Here is a 19,431-nt window from a genome sequence, read left to right on the forward strand (position 1 = left end):
CGAATTACGTGGTACGTCCGAGCTGAGCGAACGATTTGAATATAAAATTCTCGATTCATCATGCATGCAAAACCGGAAAACAAACAGAGTGAAAATGGAACTTGGTGTATGTCGGGCCATTATCCTGGGATCTTATTGATTCTTATTATGCAGCGAAGCGTGCTGGAATAATCTATCTTGTCGCAAGTATACGTCACTTGCTGGTTATCGAAAGAAAACAATTTTGAATCGCTACATGAACAAACAAGAAGGTGAATGCTAAACGCGATCATTTGTTCTAATCTGCCTATCAAATGTTCGAATTCTATTCGATCGGACGAAATTCTATAATTTTAGGTCTTTTTTTTCATCTCTTTTTTTATTTCACAATGCGAAAAGGTACTCACTCTGAGAGTCTCCAGTTGGGACCGTACGAATTCCGCTCGACTGGCAACGTCGGGAATCGCCACAGGAAACGAACCCATGTACTGAAAATAGACAAATAAATAAATAGTCTCACAGTATGTAGTTTCAAATTATTAAATTTGCAATTTAAATACAAATTCGATCAACGTATCTCATACATACATACATACATATATACATACAACACACACCGTACTAATACTTAGAGCTTTCCATATTCTCGTTCAATTGTCGATCGACTGCTGGTTCTATTTCACTCACTCTCTTTCTCCCTCTCTTTTTATGTCGTTTCATAAAATTTTATCTTTACCGTCACCTGAGAAGTTTCACTTCAAAAATGTTCACGTAATACCTACACGATTTAAAAAATTGCTTATAAACTCGATATAATATCAATAGATAGATACGAGCGAACACGTACGAAGGTGCAACTGGAATTGAGGTATAGATGGTGGGAGAATTCGAGAAAGTGATGCCCGATGTAAAGTCATATGGCGCTTGTAATGTTCACGGGAAGGGGTGGAGGAGGAGGAAGAGAAAGAAAAAACCAATAACCCCGTTCGAATTATTGAGCGAGTATACTTAAACTCGAGCAGATTTCAAACGATTTCTACGAGTTTTCATTGATTTATTTCTTATTTGAACGAGAGCAGCACGGTGATCGAACGAGTGAAAAACCGATAAAAATAAATTTTTCATATATCACTTATATTCATGGCTAAGGTTAATAAAAGTAAAGTATATGAATTTCAAAAGATTTCTTTCATATGTTTTTCTTTCTTTACTCTTTTTATCTTTTTATCCTAATTTTCCTTTTTTTGTTAAATCTTAATAAAACATTGATAACAACGCTCAATTGTTTAACGAAAAATAAATAATCGATTTAATGAAATAATTGTACTACAAGATTCACAGGGAATTCCCTTCAATTCTGGAAACTTCTATGGAACAATAAAAAGAACCCTTCCTAACCTACGACAAGAATTTCATTTCCCTTTCTCGCTCGGAAGATTTTGCTCACCAGTACTAGGCATTCTTTTTTTCTTTTTTCCTCGTAGGACCTGCTATTTCCTTTTGATAGTCAATTTGGTTCAGGATCATTCGTGTCCTCGGATAAAAGAAAAAGAGACAGAAGGAAGGACGAAGAAGCTTGGAAATTTCGTTTACTTGCTTGACCAAAACGATTCCTTTTGTCGCGAATTATTTCGAATTCCGATGAAAATGTTCTAACCGTATTTATTCATGCGAATTTTATTTTCCTATCCTTTGTGCACGCACCAATGGAATTCAAAGGAGTTAAAAACAGTGATATGTATACGGAGAGTTCTTTGCAAAGAAGACAAGTATCACAAATAACATGTGCGAGTGACGTTTTATCGTATAGGTAAAAAAAATGATAAAAAAGGAAGAGAGAGAGAGAGACAGACAGAATATACTCGAAAAGGAGAAATACATGAAGTGATCTGGTAAATATTGTCATTCTTTTGTGACACAACAAAATTTTATTCGAAACATGTGAATATTAACCTCGTCGATTTTATATGTTTTTTTTTTTCAGGAAAGAAAAGAAAAATTAATTTTTGTTTTTTAAATATTTGTTTTCACGAATATGAATAAAAATGATAGAACTCGAGACGAGTAAAACTCGTTAGGACAAGAGTGAAATTTTGACATATAATAATAATCATAATAATAAAAATAATAATATTAATGATAAAACAACTTTTTCCATAAAAACTGAAAACAAATTAACTGTCATAGATTCATCAGTTTTCATTTACAGTGGATATCAAATTTCAAAGCTTGGATAAGTTAATCCAATATAGCTTAATTATTATCGGATTAAACTATATTCCAAGGAAGAAACCGTCAAAAAGGACAGGCAAATAATAGTCGGTAAGAAATATGTCGGGGGATTCGCACGCATATAAATCTCGATGTAACGAGCGTTGGAAAGATAAGGAAAGTTGGCTCGCCTCGAGTAAAGAGAAAAGAGGATGGCCAAGAAAAGTGGTGGTGATGGTTGAGACGAAAGGGAGAAAGGGAGCAGTTTCGTGTTTCGAGTGTGGGCATTGGTCTTTCTCGGTCAAACGCGTCGTCCGACGATTAAACGGTCGATAAAAATAGCGACCCTTCTTATAACGACAATAAATAAAAGCCCGGGGGGTAGATTCCAGGGTCGCAATAAATAACGGTACCTCGTGCAATTATGTTGCTCTTGGGTCCAACATTACGCGGACGCGTTTTCCCCGACGTTTCCCCTTCCCATATACATATATATACGTGTACATACTTATCAGTACGGAGTATGCTTTACGTGTGTATCTATGCTTTCAATAAAAATAAGTTCGGTGTATAAAAATAAATGATACAAATTTATATAAATATTTCTCCCATCCAATTTCCTTGACGTGATTTACAGTTATTTCGTTGTAGTAATTAACACGGCCTATATATTTGAGCGTACATGTATATTTGGTAATAAAAATAATTACAATGTAAAAAGTATCTTTATTTGTTAGGAACGAAATTAGATAAAATGAATTTTATTAATGATTATATATAAATTCTTGTTTTGATTATTTTTCATGCTTCATTTATTCCTAGAATTATATCCAAGGATTATATTACGCCCTGTACAGAGATTTGTCTATACGTATAAGCACAGTGCCAGTAATGAAATTAATGATGCAAATAAGACACACCGTGATTTCTCTCCAACTATAAATATATGTCAACTGAATCTGTGACGCACCGGTTCGTCCTTCACGTTCATCTCTGTTATCAGAGACTTCGTGTCTGCACCTATCCTTTTTTCTTACGGTCATGCATGCGATTAGAAAGGCGCATACAAGAACCTAACGGATCTATTCGATCCAGTCTGATCTCCTAGTAGCTTTCTCGATATCTTTGAAAGATCACTTCAAACCTATCGTTACGATCTCTTCGTGTTTTCAAACCTTTTGAAACACGTACAAGAAAAATAAAATAAAAGAATAAGAAATCTTTCGAACGCCCCCAGTCACTTGTGTTTCTTTATTTAACAATCTTTTTAAACGTTTCAAAAGAAGCGAGTACGTCAAGACTTTTTTTTTCTAATTTCCTGAACAATCGAGGATAAAATACGCGTTGGGTGAGAACGAGAGGCGAATACCGTAGTAGTTGAGTAAGGAACGTTAGAAACGCCCTGCAAATCGACGCCGAGAATTTTAATTAGAAATCCCACTCTTTCTCTCTCTCTCTCTCTCTCTCTCTCTCCTTCTTTCTTTTCAAATCCGATATGAAATTTCGAGATTCTTGAATAAAAACGAAGAGAAGACAAAAGTGGAGAAATAAAAATAAAAAAATTTGTCAATAGAGATAAACAGATAGATTTACAAACTAATGAAATGTTATCAACGTTTCCTTCGCTACGTTTATAACTTTTTTTTGGTAAAATGTATTACTTTTCTTCCATATGTTGCAGCAACCACAGCTGTTGCTATGTTTCTATAAACGTATTACCTAACATATCAATACGTACATATATAATCCGGCAATATAATTTTCAGTTTATAATCCTTGTGAAGGATATTCAATATTATATTATATTTTAACGAACTTTTCTACCCTGGGGATATTTCCTGAATATCATGAGGATTTTCCAGATGTTTTCCATCACCAATAAAATATACCATAACATCGATCCTAAAGCTTACCAGTAAAATTCATTTTAATGAAAGCTCCTACGATTGGATTCAAATATTTATTTTACGGTCGAATATCATGCCGTGTCTCTCTATCGATTTACGACAAAATACAACGACTAACAAAAAACAAAACAAATTATAAGCCGAGAGTATCGTAATAATAATCCTTTCGTGTCGATGAATTCTCGCAAAATAAAATTAAAAAAAAGAAACAAAATTAATATTGACGACGTTCTTGCGTATTAATAATCAGTTGAAAACAACGATCGATTTACATGGTTGCACGATACGACCTTCTCGGAATCGTACGATTATGTTAGGAGTCATTTTTTCATACCGTCTTTCACAAAGGAATTATATACGTTCCACGATCATGCGACATGAATCATGCTACGTTGGTTGCATTTCAGTCGACTCGTGGCCTAACTTGTTTAAGGTGTGCAACCTTAATCTCAAGAAGGAATATAGACACTTAAACAGTTGAATGTAAAAGGGAAAGATTTTCTAATGTAATAGACTCCTGATAATACCTGCTTACATAATAATCGTTTTTATTACGAAATATTGCCAAGGTATGTGTTCATTAATCTTATTATAACTTATACTATTCTTATTGTTCTAGTCTATAATATCTATTGTATTGTCTATAGAATCTAATTAAAATTATCTATAATATTATAACTATGAAATAAATATCGATCGATTCAAAAAAAAAAAGGAAAGAAATAAAAGAAACTGTAACAAATAAGGACAATATGAATGAAATAAAATGAATTCAGAGGCAATTAAATTTCTTCTATTAATTAATGTCAAAATGAATAAAAAGAACAAAATATCACTCTTTCTATGAAAGAAAATGTTCACGAAAGAATTTTCAAGTTTTTTATTCGGCTGCGAATGTTAATTCTCGTAGGTGCACCGTGTGGATCGAAATTGCGAGGAGTCTTTTTTCACAATGAGCAGGAACGAAGTAAATAGGTATGCAAATTTCAGCAGAGTGCGGTTCCTTCTGTAAAAAAGAAGAAAGAAGGAAAGAAGGAGAAAATAAAAAGGAAACAAAAAGTAAAAAAGAAAGACAAAAGGATCGTATAACCGTCTCTTGGTTTAATAAAGGCCGAATAACAGGTTGCATGATTAACGCGGAATGCGATTACTTTCACTTTTTACGAGTGGGAAACTCTTACAAATAACCTCGAACATAGTTCTCTCATAATCGGATAAAATGTATAATACAAAGAGACGAGGATATATAAATGTGACTACTGGGTAGCAAGATAATAAATTTCTTAGAAGAGGGTTAATTTCATCGGCAAATTTATCGGATGTACTGATAATTGACAAAGAAGCGATTAGAGATGTGCATACAATTTTATTTATTATCTCGTCCTGCGAACGTATACCCTTTTGAATAATATTAATATTTTTTCAGACAACTCTTTATGAAAGGATGCATGACGTAAGAGAATCAAACGATTATTAATACATTCACGACTATACTAGAAATAAAAAAAATAAAAGAAAAAGGAAAAAATCAAGAAATTTAATGTATGTTTGATTGACGATAATTGAAAAGTTCACTATAGGTAATATTAAAAATCACGCAAAACCTCGAAAAGGATTCGAAGTTTTTGAGACTGTAGTAGAGAAAACACAACGTATACTATATGCGAACAAACGAGCATTATCTTTGTAATGATCTCACGTCATTTTCAATGAATGCATTATGCTCTAATCCGTACGATGCATTAATCAAAGCTCCTATATGAAACGATGATGGTTGCGCAAAAATCGCTTGATAAATTCGCACGAAGTCTAATTGTGGTTACATGTATTAGAACTTTCGTGGATCTTTTCTCAAGGAAATAAGATAATTATTTTATTTGAGAAGAGCAAAAGATATGATCGGTCGAGTTAGTGCAACAAACGAATAGCGAATATCTTTGCCCTGCGAAAGATATCATCGTGGAGTATTCATTAACGCGTTTATTACTTCTCTGTGTGAATGTGTGTATGTGTGTATGTGTGTATGTGTCCTTTTCTGCTTCTTCCTTCTCTCTTTTGTGAGACGTACGTGGAGAAGAAACAAAAGGCCGGATAGAGAGCGATAATATTTACAATGCAATTAAGCCTCGTTAGAAAAGCTACGCGCGGGACGATTTAAACGTTTCGTCGTGTTGAACCGTTAATTAAACATTTAAACATTCTCACGTACGTGACTTTTTATTTTCTTTTTTTTGTTTATTTTTTCTTATTCAAGTCGAACTCGTCATCGAACGAGATCGGAAACATCTTTTCTTCAAAGAAACACGCCATGTACACATATATTTCGTCGAGATATTAATTATGTTGGAATTTCACGATACTTTACTTGGAAAACGATATAACGAGCAGGTGCCGGTACCAAGCACCTTGCAACATACTTGCGTTTTATATCGCTTGCAAATCAAACCTTTTCAACGTTTAATATTCGTCTCCGACTACGAGTCTTCTTGACTTTCTTACTTTTTTCATTCAGGCTAAATTATACGCGCGTTTTTAAAACGACTTCGTAGTATCGAACTCCCATCGATCGGTACGATCAAACGTGATTTACGATTCGTCTCGAGGGAAGAAAAGCACTCTCTCTCTCTCTTTCTCTCTCTCTCTCTTTCTCTTATCGATGAGAAAGAACGTTATATAGCAATTCAAAATGTTCTTGCGTATGTATCCATGCGTAAATTTACTTATGATAAAAGTAAAGATATCCAAGATCGTGATAAAATTTTTGTTTGAGAGAAGTTAAAGAAATGATGACGTATTATAACAATTCAAAATATTCTTACATTTATATACATAGATATGCACGTGATAAGAATTAAAAATACACAAGTATCGTGATAAAATTGTAAGTATTTTAAAAGAAATAATAAGGTATTAGAATAACAAAGCCCACCTGTACACCATTGAATTGTTCCAGAGTAACTTTTGGTATTTTGATGTCCGTGCATTCCACCATTCCAACCATCTTTGTTTTTTTCTTTTCCTCTTCCTGTACCTGCAATCACTCCTTTTATCTCTCTTTCTTTGTCTCTCTCTCTTTCTTCCTCCTTCTTGTCGCCTTTCCAGGAGATTTTAAATTAATCTCGATTATCCTTCTTCTCTAATTGCACATTCCGTTAATTGCTCGATGTTTCGTGCGCCGACGATCGACGTAACGTCGAGAACGTATCGTGAAAAGATAAGCATCGTTTCTTCCTTCTTCCTTCATTCTTCCTAACGATCACGAAACAACGATGATGCTGACTTTCACCATCTTTAGCGATGCACGAACGTTTCGAAACATCATCGAAGAATATTCTTTGTCGTGGAAAAATTACGAAAACAATTAAAATTCATGGATAAAAAAAACTTTCCGTTTTTCTTTTAATTCGATGAACTTGCGCGAAGAATTTTTGCGAAAAGTACGTTTTTTTTCTGAATGAATCAATGGACAAATTAATCGTTAAAATGTTTTCCGAAAGTATTTGGAAAGTATTTATATACGTTATGATTTATCAGAAGTTTTAAAAAAAGATGGACTGTCAATCTAAAAAAAAAAAAATTCAATTGACAATTAATCGATTCCACCGGTCTACGCTAATGTTTAAATGGACTTTTCTGATTTCAGCTTTCAAATTAAAGCTTAATTCTTCGAACCGTTCGATCATGCGTTCACGTTTAAAAATACTCCTCGGGTAAATGATAAAGCAAATCGAGGAAGTCAAAGACAAAAGTCTGTATATGACTTGCTTAAAATTAAAATAAATAATTTCGGTATCTCCTTTATAAAAAAGCAAATGTGTTTATTCAAAATTCGAAATAATTGGAATCAATAAGCTAATATATAAAAAAAAAATTACAAATAAATCAGATGATCGTAAAAAATGTCAGTATCCCATTCACCTCTCCTGTTTGCTTATTATTCAAACGATCTGATCATCGAAACGAACGCTTTTCTTTTCTTCCCTTCACCGTCATTGTTCACTGTCACTCTCAGGCGTCTGTGAGAGATCAAGTATTGTAGAACAAGTAATACTTTCTCACGTAGCAAGCGTTCACAGTTAACGATTCGAGAGCTCGTTGTGCTCTACGCGCTGACAGGTGGAATCTTTCGGAAGGTAAGAACGATTTAATCAATGTCACAGTGAAATATAACGTCGCGAGAGAAGCTACAATAAAAAAGAAGAAGAAAAAGCAAAATGAAATAACAAAACATAAACACGTGAGAGTTTGCATGTAAATCCAAAGACGCGTTAAGATTCCATGTTAAACATTTTTCTCGTTAGATCTCGCTAATCTTGTTTCGAGATTATTAAATTGAATACTTGAAGGACGATAAATGGCGATAAGGATTTAATGAACCTTTTTATCAATATGTGCATAAATCTTATTAACGCGAGAGAAAAAGAAAAAGATAAAGAAATGTAACGAAATATCGATAAGTCTTTTTTTATTTTACTGTTTTTGTGTTTTTGTTTTCTTATTTCAAAGAAATAACATCTCTCAATCTCGAAACGTCGAAAACGGAAACATAGCTTCTCGTCGTAGCTTCCTTCGTTATCGAGCATCTTTTCAGATGAAATTGCATCTGATGCCTGAGCGGATATATTCTTGATGGTGGCACGACGATCACGTTGCAAACGCCATGACATTTTCGCGCATGCGACGATCCACGTCCTTGGAGAATCTCAACATGAGATATACCTACCGAACGTGCATGGCATTTAATTGAACCCTTTGCTTCCTTACTTTCCGCTTTCTAATATCAGTGAAACAAAGATAACCTACTCTCTTCTCCCAATGGATTTATTTCTCCTTTTTATCATTATTCTTTTCTCTTACAGTAAGAATATACAAGCAGGAATAACGATGAGCAAGATCTCAGAATAACGTGCTTTTCCACTATCCCGTAATCCTCGTTAAGACCGTGACTCACGGGAAAGAAGTTGATCTACAGGGTGAGCCGTATAACTTAATCTACTAGACGTTAAAATCATTTTCTTAACAATTTCTTTTATTCATGAATTTTCTTTTCTAAACACTTTTTTTCTTTTTCTTTTTCACGATTTACCACGATAGATTACAAATCGATCGTACCTACTATCTTAATTATAACATTGTTAAATTTGTAAATAAGTAAATATAATTATAGTCTTCGGTTCACTCTGTATATATTTCATTCAGTCCTCGTGACTCTTTCGCGATTCTGTTCACGATCTCTCGCGAGTCGTATAATCCGAAGATATTCACTCTACTCCCACGTGACTTTTCAAAACGAAACGGACGAGGAAGGAATCATTCGAGAAATTCAAAAATTTCTCTTTAGACTAATGAAAAAAAAGAAAAAAAAAGAAATGATATAAGAGGAAGTTGCTTTCTCGTCGTGCAGGAGGACGCTTTTGATTTATCGACCGGTAGATCGATTTATACGCGACGATCGCGTGCTGCCGAAGAAAGATAAAGAGAGGGAAAGACTTGTTCTTCGGCTTCCAGCAGATCGAAATCGACTTCTCTTTTTTTTTTTTCTTTTACTCTCCCCGTTGAGCAGTTAATGGCAAACAGATCGGATAACCCCGCGGCATAGATCACTTGCAATGATGCATACCTGCTAACGTGATTTCATTGACGACCTAAATCGCTCTATCGACTCTCTTCTCCTGCTATTACCGAGTATCTTTTTCAAATTGCAAACGTGTCTTCAAAGTCTACTTAAAAGACGATTAAGGTAAATCTTTCTCCTATAAACTTTCGAGTATACTCTGTAGATTTATATATTATCTTTTAAATTGAATTATATATAAATGTTATCTATTAATATAATATATTTTGTAAGATTGCCGGATTTATATTTTGTATTTTTAAACTGTAAACATAAAATGAACTAGAATTAAATAAAAAATATTGATAAACTTACGATCGCGATAAAAAATATTCATCAAATAAAATTGAAATCATGAATAATTCACGAATCTCTTTGATTCACTCTGTTATATTTGCTATAAAAATAAAGCATTCCCTTAAGAACCATCGTCCATAGGTATGATAAAAATAATATGTATTACGTGACACTTTGATTCTCGAGAATAGTAGAATCGTCGAAACAAGATCAAGATCGTGAAACGAGACCTGATCGAAATGTGAAACAAACCGTGACTAGGAACGTGTAAAGAATAAATAATCTTTTTACTAAATTCTAGAAAACGTTGAGTACAATCGTTGAATGCAACGAATTCATTAAAACGATTATCGTTTAAATTTCGTTCCAGTTTAGCGAATGTTCACCAAAAATATCGTCGACATGATAAAGTTTCGAAAATGATAACACAAAAATCAACGGTAGAAAATGAACGTTTGAACACACTAGAAATAGACCTTCACTATTCACACCGGCACATCAAATAAAATAATCCATATAGAGATGAAAAATGACGCGCACTCATCCGCACTACGAGAGCATTCGACTTTCACTGCACTTGCCAAACGCATTAATCGCCACCCACGCGCGTAACTCGTATCCCTTGAATCAACTAGGAGATCGAATATATATAAAGCTCGAAAAATATTCCATGGATCGATAAACTCTGATAAAACACGCGAACAAACTGAATGATAAATAAAAGTTTAACAAACAAAAAAATGAAACAAAATAAATGTCTTCTCTAACCGAGAACTGTATTATAATATTTCACGAAAGAAAAGAACATCTTCATCTTACGCGTCGGTGACACACTCGCGATGAAAGCGGCACTTGTCCTCCCCGTAAGTAAAGAGAAAAAAGAGATGGGGAATAGAAGAAGAAAAAGAAAAAGAAAAAGAAAAAGGAAAAGAAGAAGAAGAAGAAGAAAAAGAAGAATAAGAAGGATAAGAAGAAACGTCAAGAAGACGTCGAAAGCTCGCTTGTCGACTTTATCGGTGTTCCTTTCTCGAGGATCGGAGCCGTCTCGTAGAAGAAGAGAACATAGTACAGAGAAACGAAGAAAGAGAGAAAGAGAAAGAAGAATATAAAGAAAGAAGAAAGAAGAAAGATTAGAGAGGAAAGAAAGAGATAGAATATAGTTGGCGATGAATAGAGTCACGCGTTATCGGGTGCAGGGTTGCTCACGCACGAGGTCTCGTCTCGCGCGTACGCTAAGTGCCGTGCGTGCGTAATAAGGCACTGAAGAGGCCTGCTGGCCCTACACTCGCCTTCCCTACCACCTTCTTCCTCTTCGATGAAAAGAGAAGGAGTATGGGAACAGAATAAGCAACGAAGAAGAGACGACCAAGACGACCAAGACGACCAAGGGGCCCGCGCGTGCGTCCCTCTCTCGATGCGTTCGTCTAGTCAACGCACACACGCACACACACATATATGCATATAGTACACAAACGTCTAAAGTATATATGTACGTCGCAAGGTCGGCCACACTGTTCAACAACTCCCTACCCTTTTTCCTTTCGACCCTCTTCTTCGTTTCTGTAGGCCCTCGACCGATCGGGCTCCGTCTTCCCACCCTCCTACCCTACCCTTTTGCTACCAGCGCACTCTGCTTCCGAGTCCTTCTTTTACGATTTCGTATTTACCAGACACTCGGTATATGGATAGTTCTTCGAAGAAATAAATAAGTAGCACGACGGAAGAATGAAAGAGGAGAAATAGTTTAAACTCTGTTTGGGGGGATTAAGAATACAATGACGTCGATTTTGAACAACATTTCTAAATATTACGGGTGATCATAAATTATGTAGTTTCCTTTTTTTTCTTTTTAATAGAAGTTCTCTTCATTCGTGGGTTATAAGAAAGCAATTGGAAAGAGTGTTCGAGGCTATTGAAAATATATTTTTATAGAAATGTTTTCTTAACTAAATTTGTCTTCTCTTTAGAATTACAAATCTTCTTTACAGTTTATTAAGAGAAGAAAAATTCTTTCTACGCTTTCTCGTATCTCATGAAATTTTCATTTTTCATTCAAACTGGCAAAACGTCGCTTCACTATAAATAACTTACATTAGATCATTTTCTAAGATACGAGAGGCCGCTCTTAGGATCTTATTTGTTGTCCGTTCAGTGGTATTTCTACTCGTTTTTAGTAATCCGTGGGCCCATCGCAAAGGTTCCAAAAGCATTTACGCATACTACACAACACTACGGACCCTTCCAAGATTCTACGAGTATAGGTCATCTTCTTAAGTTCCAAACCCTTGAGATACAATCGTGAAACAAGCTTCCGTTTATTTTTTTTTTTTTAAAACGTCCTACCGTTTCTTGACGATCTCTAATACCGATGAGAGTCCTTATATAATACATGGCCCTATTTCAATTATAAAATATGTTTTCTGATGTAAATACAAAGATTATAAAAACTCTAAAGAAATCATTAAATGGATTCCATTCATAAACTAATTTCTTTATCCATTATAATAGTATCGTTCATTATAAAATATAAATCACGTGCTAACATTATTTGTTAAATGTTCATTTATAAAATAATAAATATGAAGAGTATTTTCCACACATCAAAAAAATAAAAAAAACAAATACGTATGGATATCTAAAATATTTTTTATTTATTTTGATACAGTACTCGAGTTTATTTTTTTGCGTAACTCTTTTTCGCGTTTGCGCATTATTGTCTCAAAATATAATTTTGATGAAAACAAAATATGCAATAAAAATACAATTTATCTATCATTCTCTTCTCGTATCAACTATCAAGAATAGAAAAATTTAACGAAAGAATAAGAATAAGAGAAATGTTAGGTATGCGCCGAAGGTTTTTCGTAATGATCTCGGTTGCGTGATTAAGAGCGATTAGGAGAAACGTTAGAAGGTGTTTTAAAGTCACGCGATAATGTTGGGAGGAAACGTTATTACTCACTCTGCACTCGGCACTGTGTATGCTTTAATGATTGACATCCATTAGTGGTTTAAAAATCATCTCGAAGATGAAGAAGATGAAGAAGAGGACTCGCTCACTCGTTCGCGCGTGCCTTTAGGCTTGAGCTTTGAAAATACGATTTGCATATATGCAAATAGCGAACGTAAGCCTGGCGCCTAAGTGCCGGAGCGAATCGCTACTCGCACGAGCGAACGAACCACTGCTGAGAGTGATCGTTCAGCTCGATCTGAGGATTACGATAATGCAAAGACAAAAAGGATTCCATTTTGAGCCGGGAAGGAATCGCTCGAGGTTATCGCAACTTCAACTCGATAAATCCTCCGCAGAACTTATGTTCTCCAAGTTCTTTATAAAGAAGACTCGATGTTTCCTGTACGAACGATTAATTAATTCATCATTCCAACGTGAATATCGAATGTCGACATAAACGAGTTTATTAGAGCTTCATTTTTTTTATTTTCTTTTTTTTTTTACAAATTTAATCACATGTTTTATCTCTTTTATATTCAATTAAAACCCTTGTTACTATTAGAATCATTAGTATTATCTACATATATTATGATTGTACCATCTTATTATTATCATAAACATCATCTTTATAAACTCGTGCCTCCTGTTTATTTTCTTGAATTTAACTACATTAAAAAAATGTCAACGAACGTTTATCTATTAAAACATCGAAAGCACGTAATAACTGAAACACGTCAAATAAAATACAACTTATTATAATGCACTTATGACAATTATTTAAATTTCTTAACTGATCATGAAAGTAGTTAAATATTTCTTGTTAGATAATTACAAGAACCACAATTTTTGCAAATGTGATGTAACTCACGTTGAAATTCGTATATAACATACGTACACCACGTTGTTAATCGTGTTGTAAGAAAATAAAGAAGAAGAAAAAGTTAAACGATCGTTCATACGTGTCAACATTCTTTCTAATTCTAATCATCAGTATGTTCATAAGTTCACATTCTTTTCTTTCAATGCCACAATCGATAAAACTCATCGTTTAGCGAGTCAAGATATATGAAGATAGGGGGAGACCTGTTCATTCCTTGGAATCAAGTAAGCGAGACGAAGAAACTGAGCGTGAAAGGCTTTTTGCGCGTGCGCGCACGCGATCCTACGAGAAATCGTCAGCACGCGCGTAGAATTGCTCCTTCGAATGACGAAAGGGAAGTGAAAGAGGAAAGACATGTTTTCTTTTTTTTCTTCTTTTTACATCGAAATTACCTCACTCTTGCAATGTTTCCATAATTAATTGGACCTGTCAATTCATTACCTTAGCTTTTATTTTCCTCAAGTCCTTTGATTTTTCCCTTAAACGCGATAAATATCGAAATGTTTAAATATATAAAATAATAATAAAAAAAAGCATAAAAATATAATTAATTTAAAAATTCGAGGAAAAAGAAGAAAATACCGTATGTTTCTAAATTTTTGTTCAACTTAAAGCTTCCATTATGAAATGTGTATTAAAACTAATGTAATCAACTTGTAATTTTGTTAATAAAAACATAACAGTACGAAACAATTATTTTTCTTTTATGTGGTACCCGACGCGTCACATTTTATTTACCTAAAAAGATAAGCAAATAAGTCGAAGCGATACCTCGTGCCACACGATATAAGGAATCCTCGTGTGGTGCTATTTAATAACGTTGCCAGCGCTATAATCGATAACACCCGGGGTAGAGGCTAACCGTGAAAGAGTTACGTACGAAAGGCTACGTGCCTAACGGAGTACATCTCCACTCAAAGTCTCATGAGAAAGAGAGAGAAAAAGAGAGGTAAAGGGCGGGGGGTAGGTAAGAAGATAAAACAGAGAAATAAAGAAGCTGCGGGCATATATTTTTTATACACGTGCGCATGAAAAGACGGAAGAGTCTGGATGCTTGTTCGTTCGATGATGAAAAAATAAGAAAAGAAATATTTTAAAAAAATTAATAAAATAGAAATAAATAAATAAAAATTGAAAAAAATGGGAGAGTAACGCGATACGCCGGTCGAAACACTCGATGCGAATAACGAAGGAAACCGTAAAAAATAAAAAAAAAATAAAAAGAAAAGAAAAGAAAAAATATGGAAAGACGTGGTAGGGTGGGCATACGGGGTGTGTTTATATCGCGGTAATTAAAGGTTAGCTCAATATGATATACCGGGATGCTTCTTTATAAATCTTCTCGCGTTACTTCTTGCAGCACTTTTTTCAACCTTTATTCCAGCCGATAATCAATTGTACACGCGCGCATGCTTAAAGAAACTCTCGTGCAAAAGTGCGACAAGATTTACCGTTTATTCCCTTCATATAATAGCTTACGGATGGTTAACCCTTTCATTTTTGCTAAAATCTCTTCTCCTTAGAATACCTACGATATAATGTTCTTTTAATCTTTTATTACAATTGGCAGAATCACTGAGCGATCATAGTATTCTTATTTATCGATGATATCGTTATTTTAATAATAATAATTATTATTTTTATTTTGTAATAATTTTATCTGATAAAAAATAGGATTACTTGACATACCATTTTATATTTCCTTATTAATTTGACATAATAAAACTACGATATATTCGTATAAATCTAAAATCGCATATTCTCTATTTAAATATCATCATTTATATATGTTATGTAGAAAAGGAATCTCGAAGAAATGAAAGGTTTACCCCCACCAAATCCTTCGTGCTTGCATATGGGAAGAATGAGACAAAGAAATTCCTCCCAGAATGGTTCTCGCACCACATGACGCACGACTCGGGTCCGCACAGCGCGTTTAGAAAAATGATCCTGCACTCCAAGAGAAGTTCCTTAAGGCTAATCGGGTTTGAACATATCCACCGGACGTTTCCGCGAATAATCATGGAAATTGAAAGAGTGAAAAATCCATTCGATCCGATTCGATGCGTCCACGAGTTAAAAAAAAAAGTTTCTTTGCTTTTATTATCGACGCGTCACATTGCCTCCCATCCAAGAAGATCAACTATCTTTTTTTCGGTCAAAGTTATTTCATTCGACTCTGTCAAATACTATAGACATAATTGCTCATCGATACGGAACGGAAATAATTCATTCATTGACATTAATACGAATGTATATAGATTGATCCACTGATACGATAATATATATCTTCATTTTAAATGAAATATACGCCCGATAGATTTCGCAATTTTTGTTTTTTTTTTTCTTTAAAAACAATCTCTAATTAACACGAAATAGCAAATAATTAAAGTTTATGGAGTTATATTTAAATAAAAATTTCTAGCAATATCTTAAAGATTATTATTGTACGACTCGGAATGTAAAAAAAGAGAAAATGTTCATTGTCACGCTAGGAACGTTTAATAAATAATGGAAAGTAATGAGAAAGTACTCCGTGAAGAATGAAGAAGTAAATGGTCGGCAGGTGTCAGGTGGAAAGGTGGGCGAGAAAATCGCAGTTTCGCACGTGCGCACGTCTCTGGCTCACCATGGTCACGTGACTCACGCACAAGTTCGAAAGAGAGCTTTCGCGCGAATGAGCAAACGTGTGCCGATCGCGTGCGTGCTCACGATCGTTGTTGAGCTCGAAACCTCATCGATCGAAAGAGGAGAGAAAAAGAAATAATGGTGGGTCCGAAAAAGATGAGCTTGCCAAAGAGAGAAGGAGACAAATTGGAGATGGAACAATACGAAAAAAAAAAAATATGCTATAAAATCGTACATGAAAATTACATATTCGGTGGTAGAGTTACGCTTAAAAGGCTTCCAACGAAACATTGTCGTCAGCTAAAAGCTTCGTATATGTCAACGTCATGTTCACGACATATCGTAACTTTTATATGCACATGTGTGTATGTGTGTCTATGTATTTATTAGATATGTAGATAGAGAGTGAGAGAGAAGAAAATACCAACACGATTTTGCTGTAAAATTAGAGAGGAGCCATAGTCGAGTTACCCAACGTGCAATACGTGCAATACGTGCAACATTTTCTACCGTTCTCGTGGATTTCGACAAAACCTTAGTCGTGAATTTCGCAAATTCCTTCATGAATTCCTTTGGATTCCTCGTATATTTCGTGGTATTTAAAATAGTAAAGTGGATGGAAAAAAAGAGAGAATAGTTATAACATTCTTTTATCGATTTTCATTTTTATACTAACGATTTTGTAGGGATTCTTTTTCAATTTGTACGATGAGAGATTATGAAACGATATATATACGTAAAGTACATTAAATGTTAATTAAACATTTACCTTAGCTCTGACGAATTTCTTCGAAAGCGGTTCTGCCATAATAGGTAGACATCACTTCCCATGGGATTGGCACCGTTTCCGGTATTTTTCACGGCAACGCCGAAGACATCATCGTAAAAAAGCACATCCGATATCGAGTTTCACTCGTCACATTATATAACACGGTTACCACTTTATCCGTATTACGGATATTATACGTTGTCTCGGTTAACGAAGTATCTTGCCGGTTACCTACACTTCAGTCGGTCACTTTTCTCTTATTTTTGAATAAAAACTTCTTCATTATAACATCCTGCCTTTTCTTATTACTCTTCTTCTTCTTCCTTCTGACGTCATAAGTGATAAACCATTTAAATAACTCACACACGTTGTAATGCTAAAAATGAAAATTTTGGGAGAAACGAAATGTTATTCCGACGTATGTAAAACTTAATGATAAACTCGTTTACAATGTCAGTGACTTTCGTTAATCTTAAAAAAGTATCCTGTCCCTTTCATTTTGTATTCTCGCGATCTCCTTTAATATTACATCGGAAGCTTTTAAGAAAACTACTTTTCTCTTGCCGCGAATTTGCATTAATATTTAAGCTAAGTAGATAACTCGGATTTCGTTTATTTTTCTTCTCGAAATATAAAGAAAAGATGTCACTATTGGTTCGTAGCAAGCAGCGAGATTTTTTCGATTTTTTCATTCTTCTTTCTCAAATTTACTTAAAACGACGAGGTAGTACAAAGTGAAAAAAAAACGAGGCTAGTCTGAACATACAAATTTCATAATGTAATACTTTATAAATAATAATTACATTTTTATAAAATACTTTTCTTCGTCATATTAAGTAACTACCACAATTTTCTTTGTTTAATTAAAAAGAAGGCTTGTTAAATATACATATATATGCAAATCTTTGCCCGAGACGCATTTCACGAGTTCAAAAATAACCTGGTGGTAGTCAGCAATATAGTATTTCGAGAATCAAAAGGCGACCTTCAACTTTAAAAAGTTGTATGCGTCACGATAGCATTCCGTTTGACATTTTCAGTTCCATCTTTTGTTCGTCAAAATTTTTCAAAAATCGGATGATACTTTTTACTAAAATTGTCATGAAAAATATGTTTGAACAAAATTCTATATCGATTGGATAAAACGATAGTATAAATTTCGTTAGAATAAAAGCAAGGATGATAGCGAGAGCATCGGTTGAATTTTGAAATCGAAATGCCAGACGGACTTCCAGTGTGCAGGGACGTTAAACGAACACGCCTCCCCGTACGGAAACCGCAAGATCGGTCACGATCGGATCGTAACGATCAGCGAAACTAGGTGAATCGATCGTTTCCACTGAAGAACATAACGAGCACGTACGTACGAATGGGCTATCCCATAAATTGCATCGATCACTATCGAATCTTTCGTTCGATCGAGTACTCCTCTATAAGAATACCGTACGAGTCAAACGTTTCTCCATATTGGAATTTAAAAGAAAAACGGTACCTCTAAACTGCAATCATGTAATTACACTAGATAATAACAATGTTCGGTACAAATCAATTAATTACGAAATAATAATACAAGGCCGACAAAACTGAATTTCTAAAATTAAAAAAAGAATTTCACTTTTCGTCGACTATCGACGAACAACACCACTTTTACTCTCCAAGGACTTTACAAATATTTTTCAAGTTCTAGATCGATCACTAAGACAACACACACACACACATACGCGAAGAGTTATTCAATAGCAGTCGACGTGAAAAATGATCGAAATAAGCACCGTTTGCTAATCGACGATAATATACATAAGAGCTCGCGCGGGTGCGCGCACAGACAGACACACATACACGCACACGAACGCACGCACACACACACGCACACTCGTGAAATCGATCGAAGTAAAGATAGGTATCACCACCAGTGGCTGTTTGAAAACAAGGAGAAAGACTTTCGCTCGTAAAATGGCAAAGACTTGCTCGTGCAGTCTCGGCCTTAGCGATTTATCCGTCACCATTCGGAGTACACGATCACCATTTAGCGCGACACGAAGAGAGCACGTCTCTCCATCACTGGAAGCCGGAGTCTCTCCCCGGATTCTCTCGTCCGACTCACGAGGCACGGCAAAGAAGGTAGGCGAACAGCCAGCCAGCCACCAGCACCAGGCGAGAGCGAGCAAGCAAGCAAGCAAGCAAGCAAGCAAG

At 34.8% G+C, this 19,431-nt stretch overlaps 1 protein-coding gene across 2 annotated transcripts in view; it reads right to left on the bottom strand.

Annotated features, from left to right (window-relative positions):
- Positions 1-17,331, bottom strand: part of LOC122522409 (tensin-1-like) — a 190,779-nt gene extending 173,448 nt beyond the window's left edge. Inside the window, exons 1-2 of one of the 2 annotated variants that reach the window (XM_043643493.1) lie at positions 17,239-17,331; positions 387-467 (exon numbers count right to left, since the gene is read on the bottom strand). In XM_043643493.1, the coding sequence (XP_043499428.1) occupies positions 387-467; positions 17,239-17,300 (143 nt within the window). In that variant the 5' untranslated portion in view covers positions 17,301-17,331. Of the gene's footprint in view, positions 1-386; positions 468-7,026; positions 7,053-17,238 lie in introns of those variants that run through there. The other variant, XM_043643494.1, reaches the window with a different exon arrangement.
- Between the last annotated feature and the right edge of the window lie 2,100 nt (positions 17,332-19,431).

Source organism: Polistes fuscatus, unplaced genomic scaffold, assembly GCF_010416935.1.
Source record: "Polistes fuscatus isolate 324 unplaced genomic scaffold, CU_Pfus_HIC Scaffold5, whole genome shotgun sequence".
NCBI lineage: Eukaryota > Metazoa > Arthropoda > Insecta > Hymenoptera > Vespidae > Polistes > Polistes fuscatus.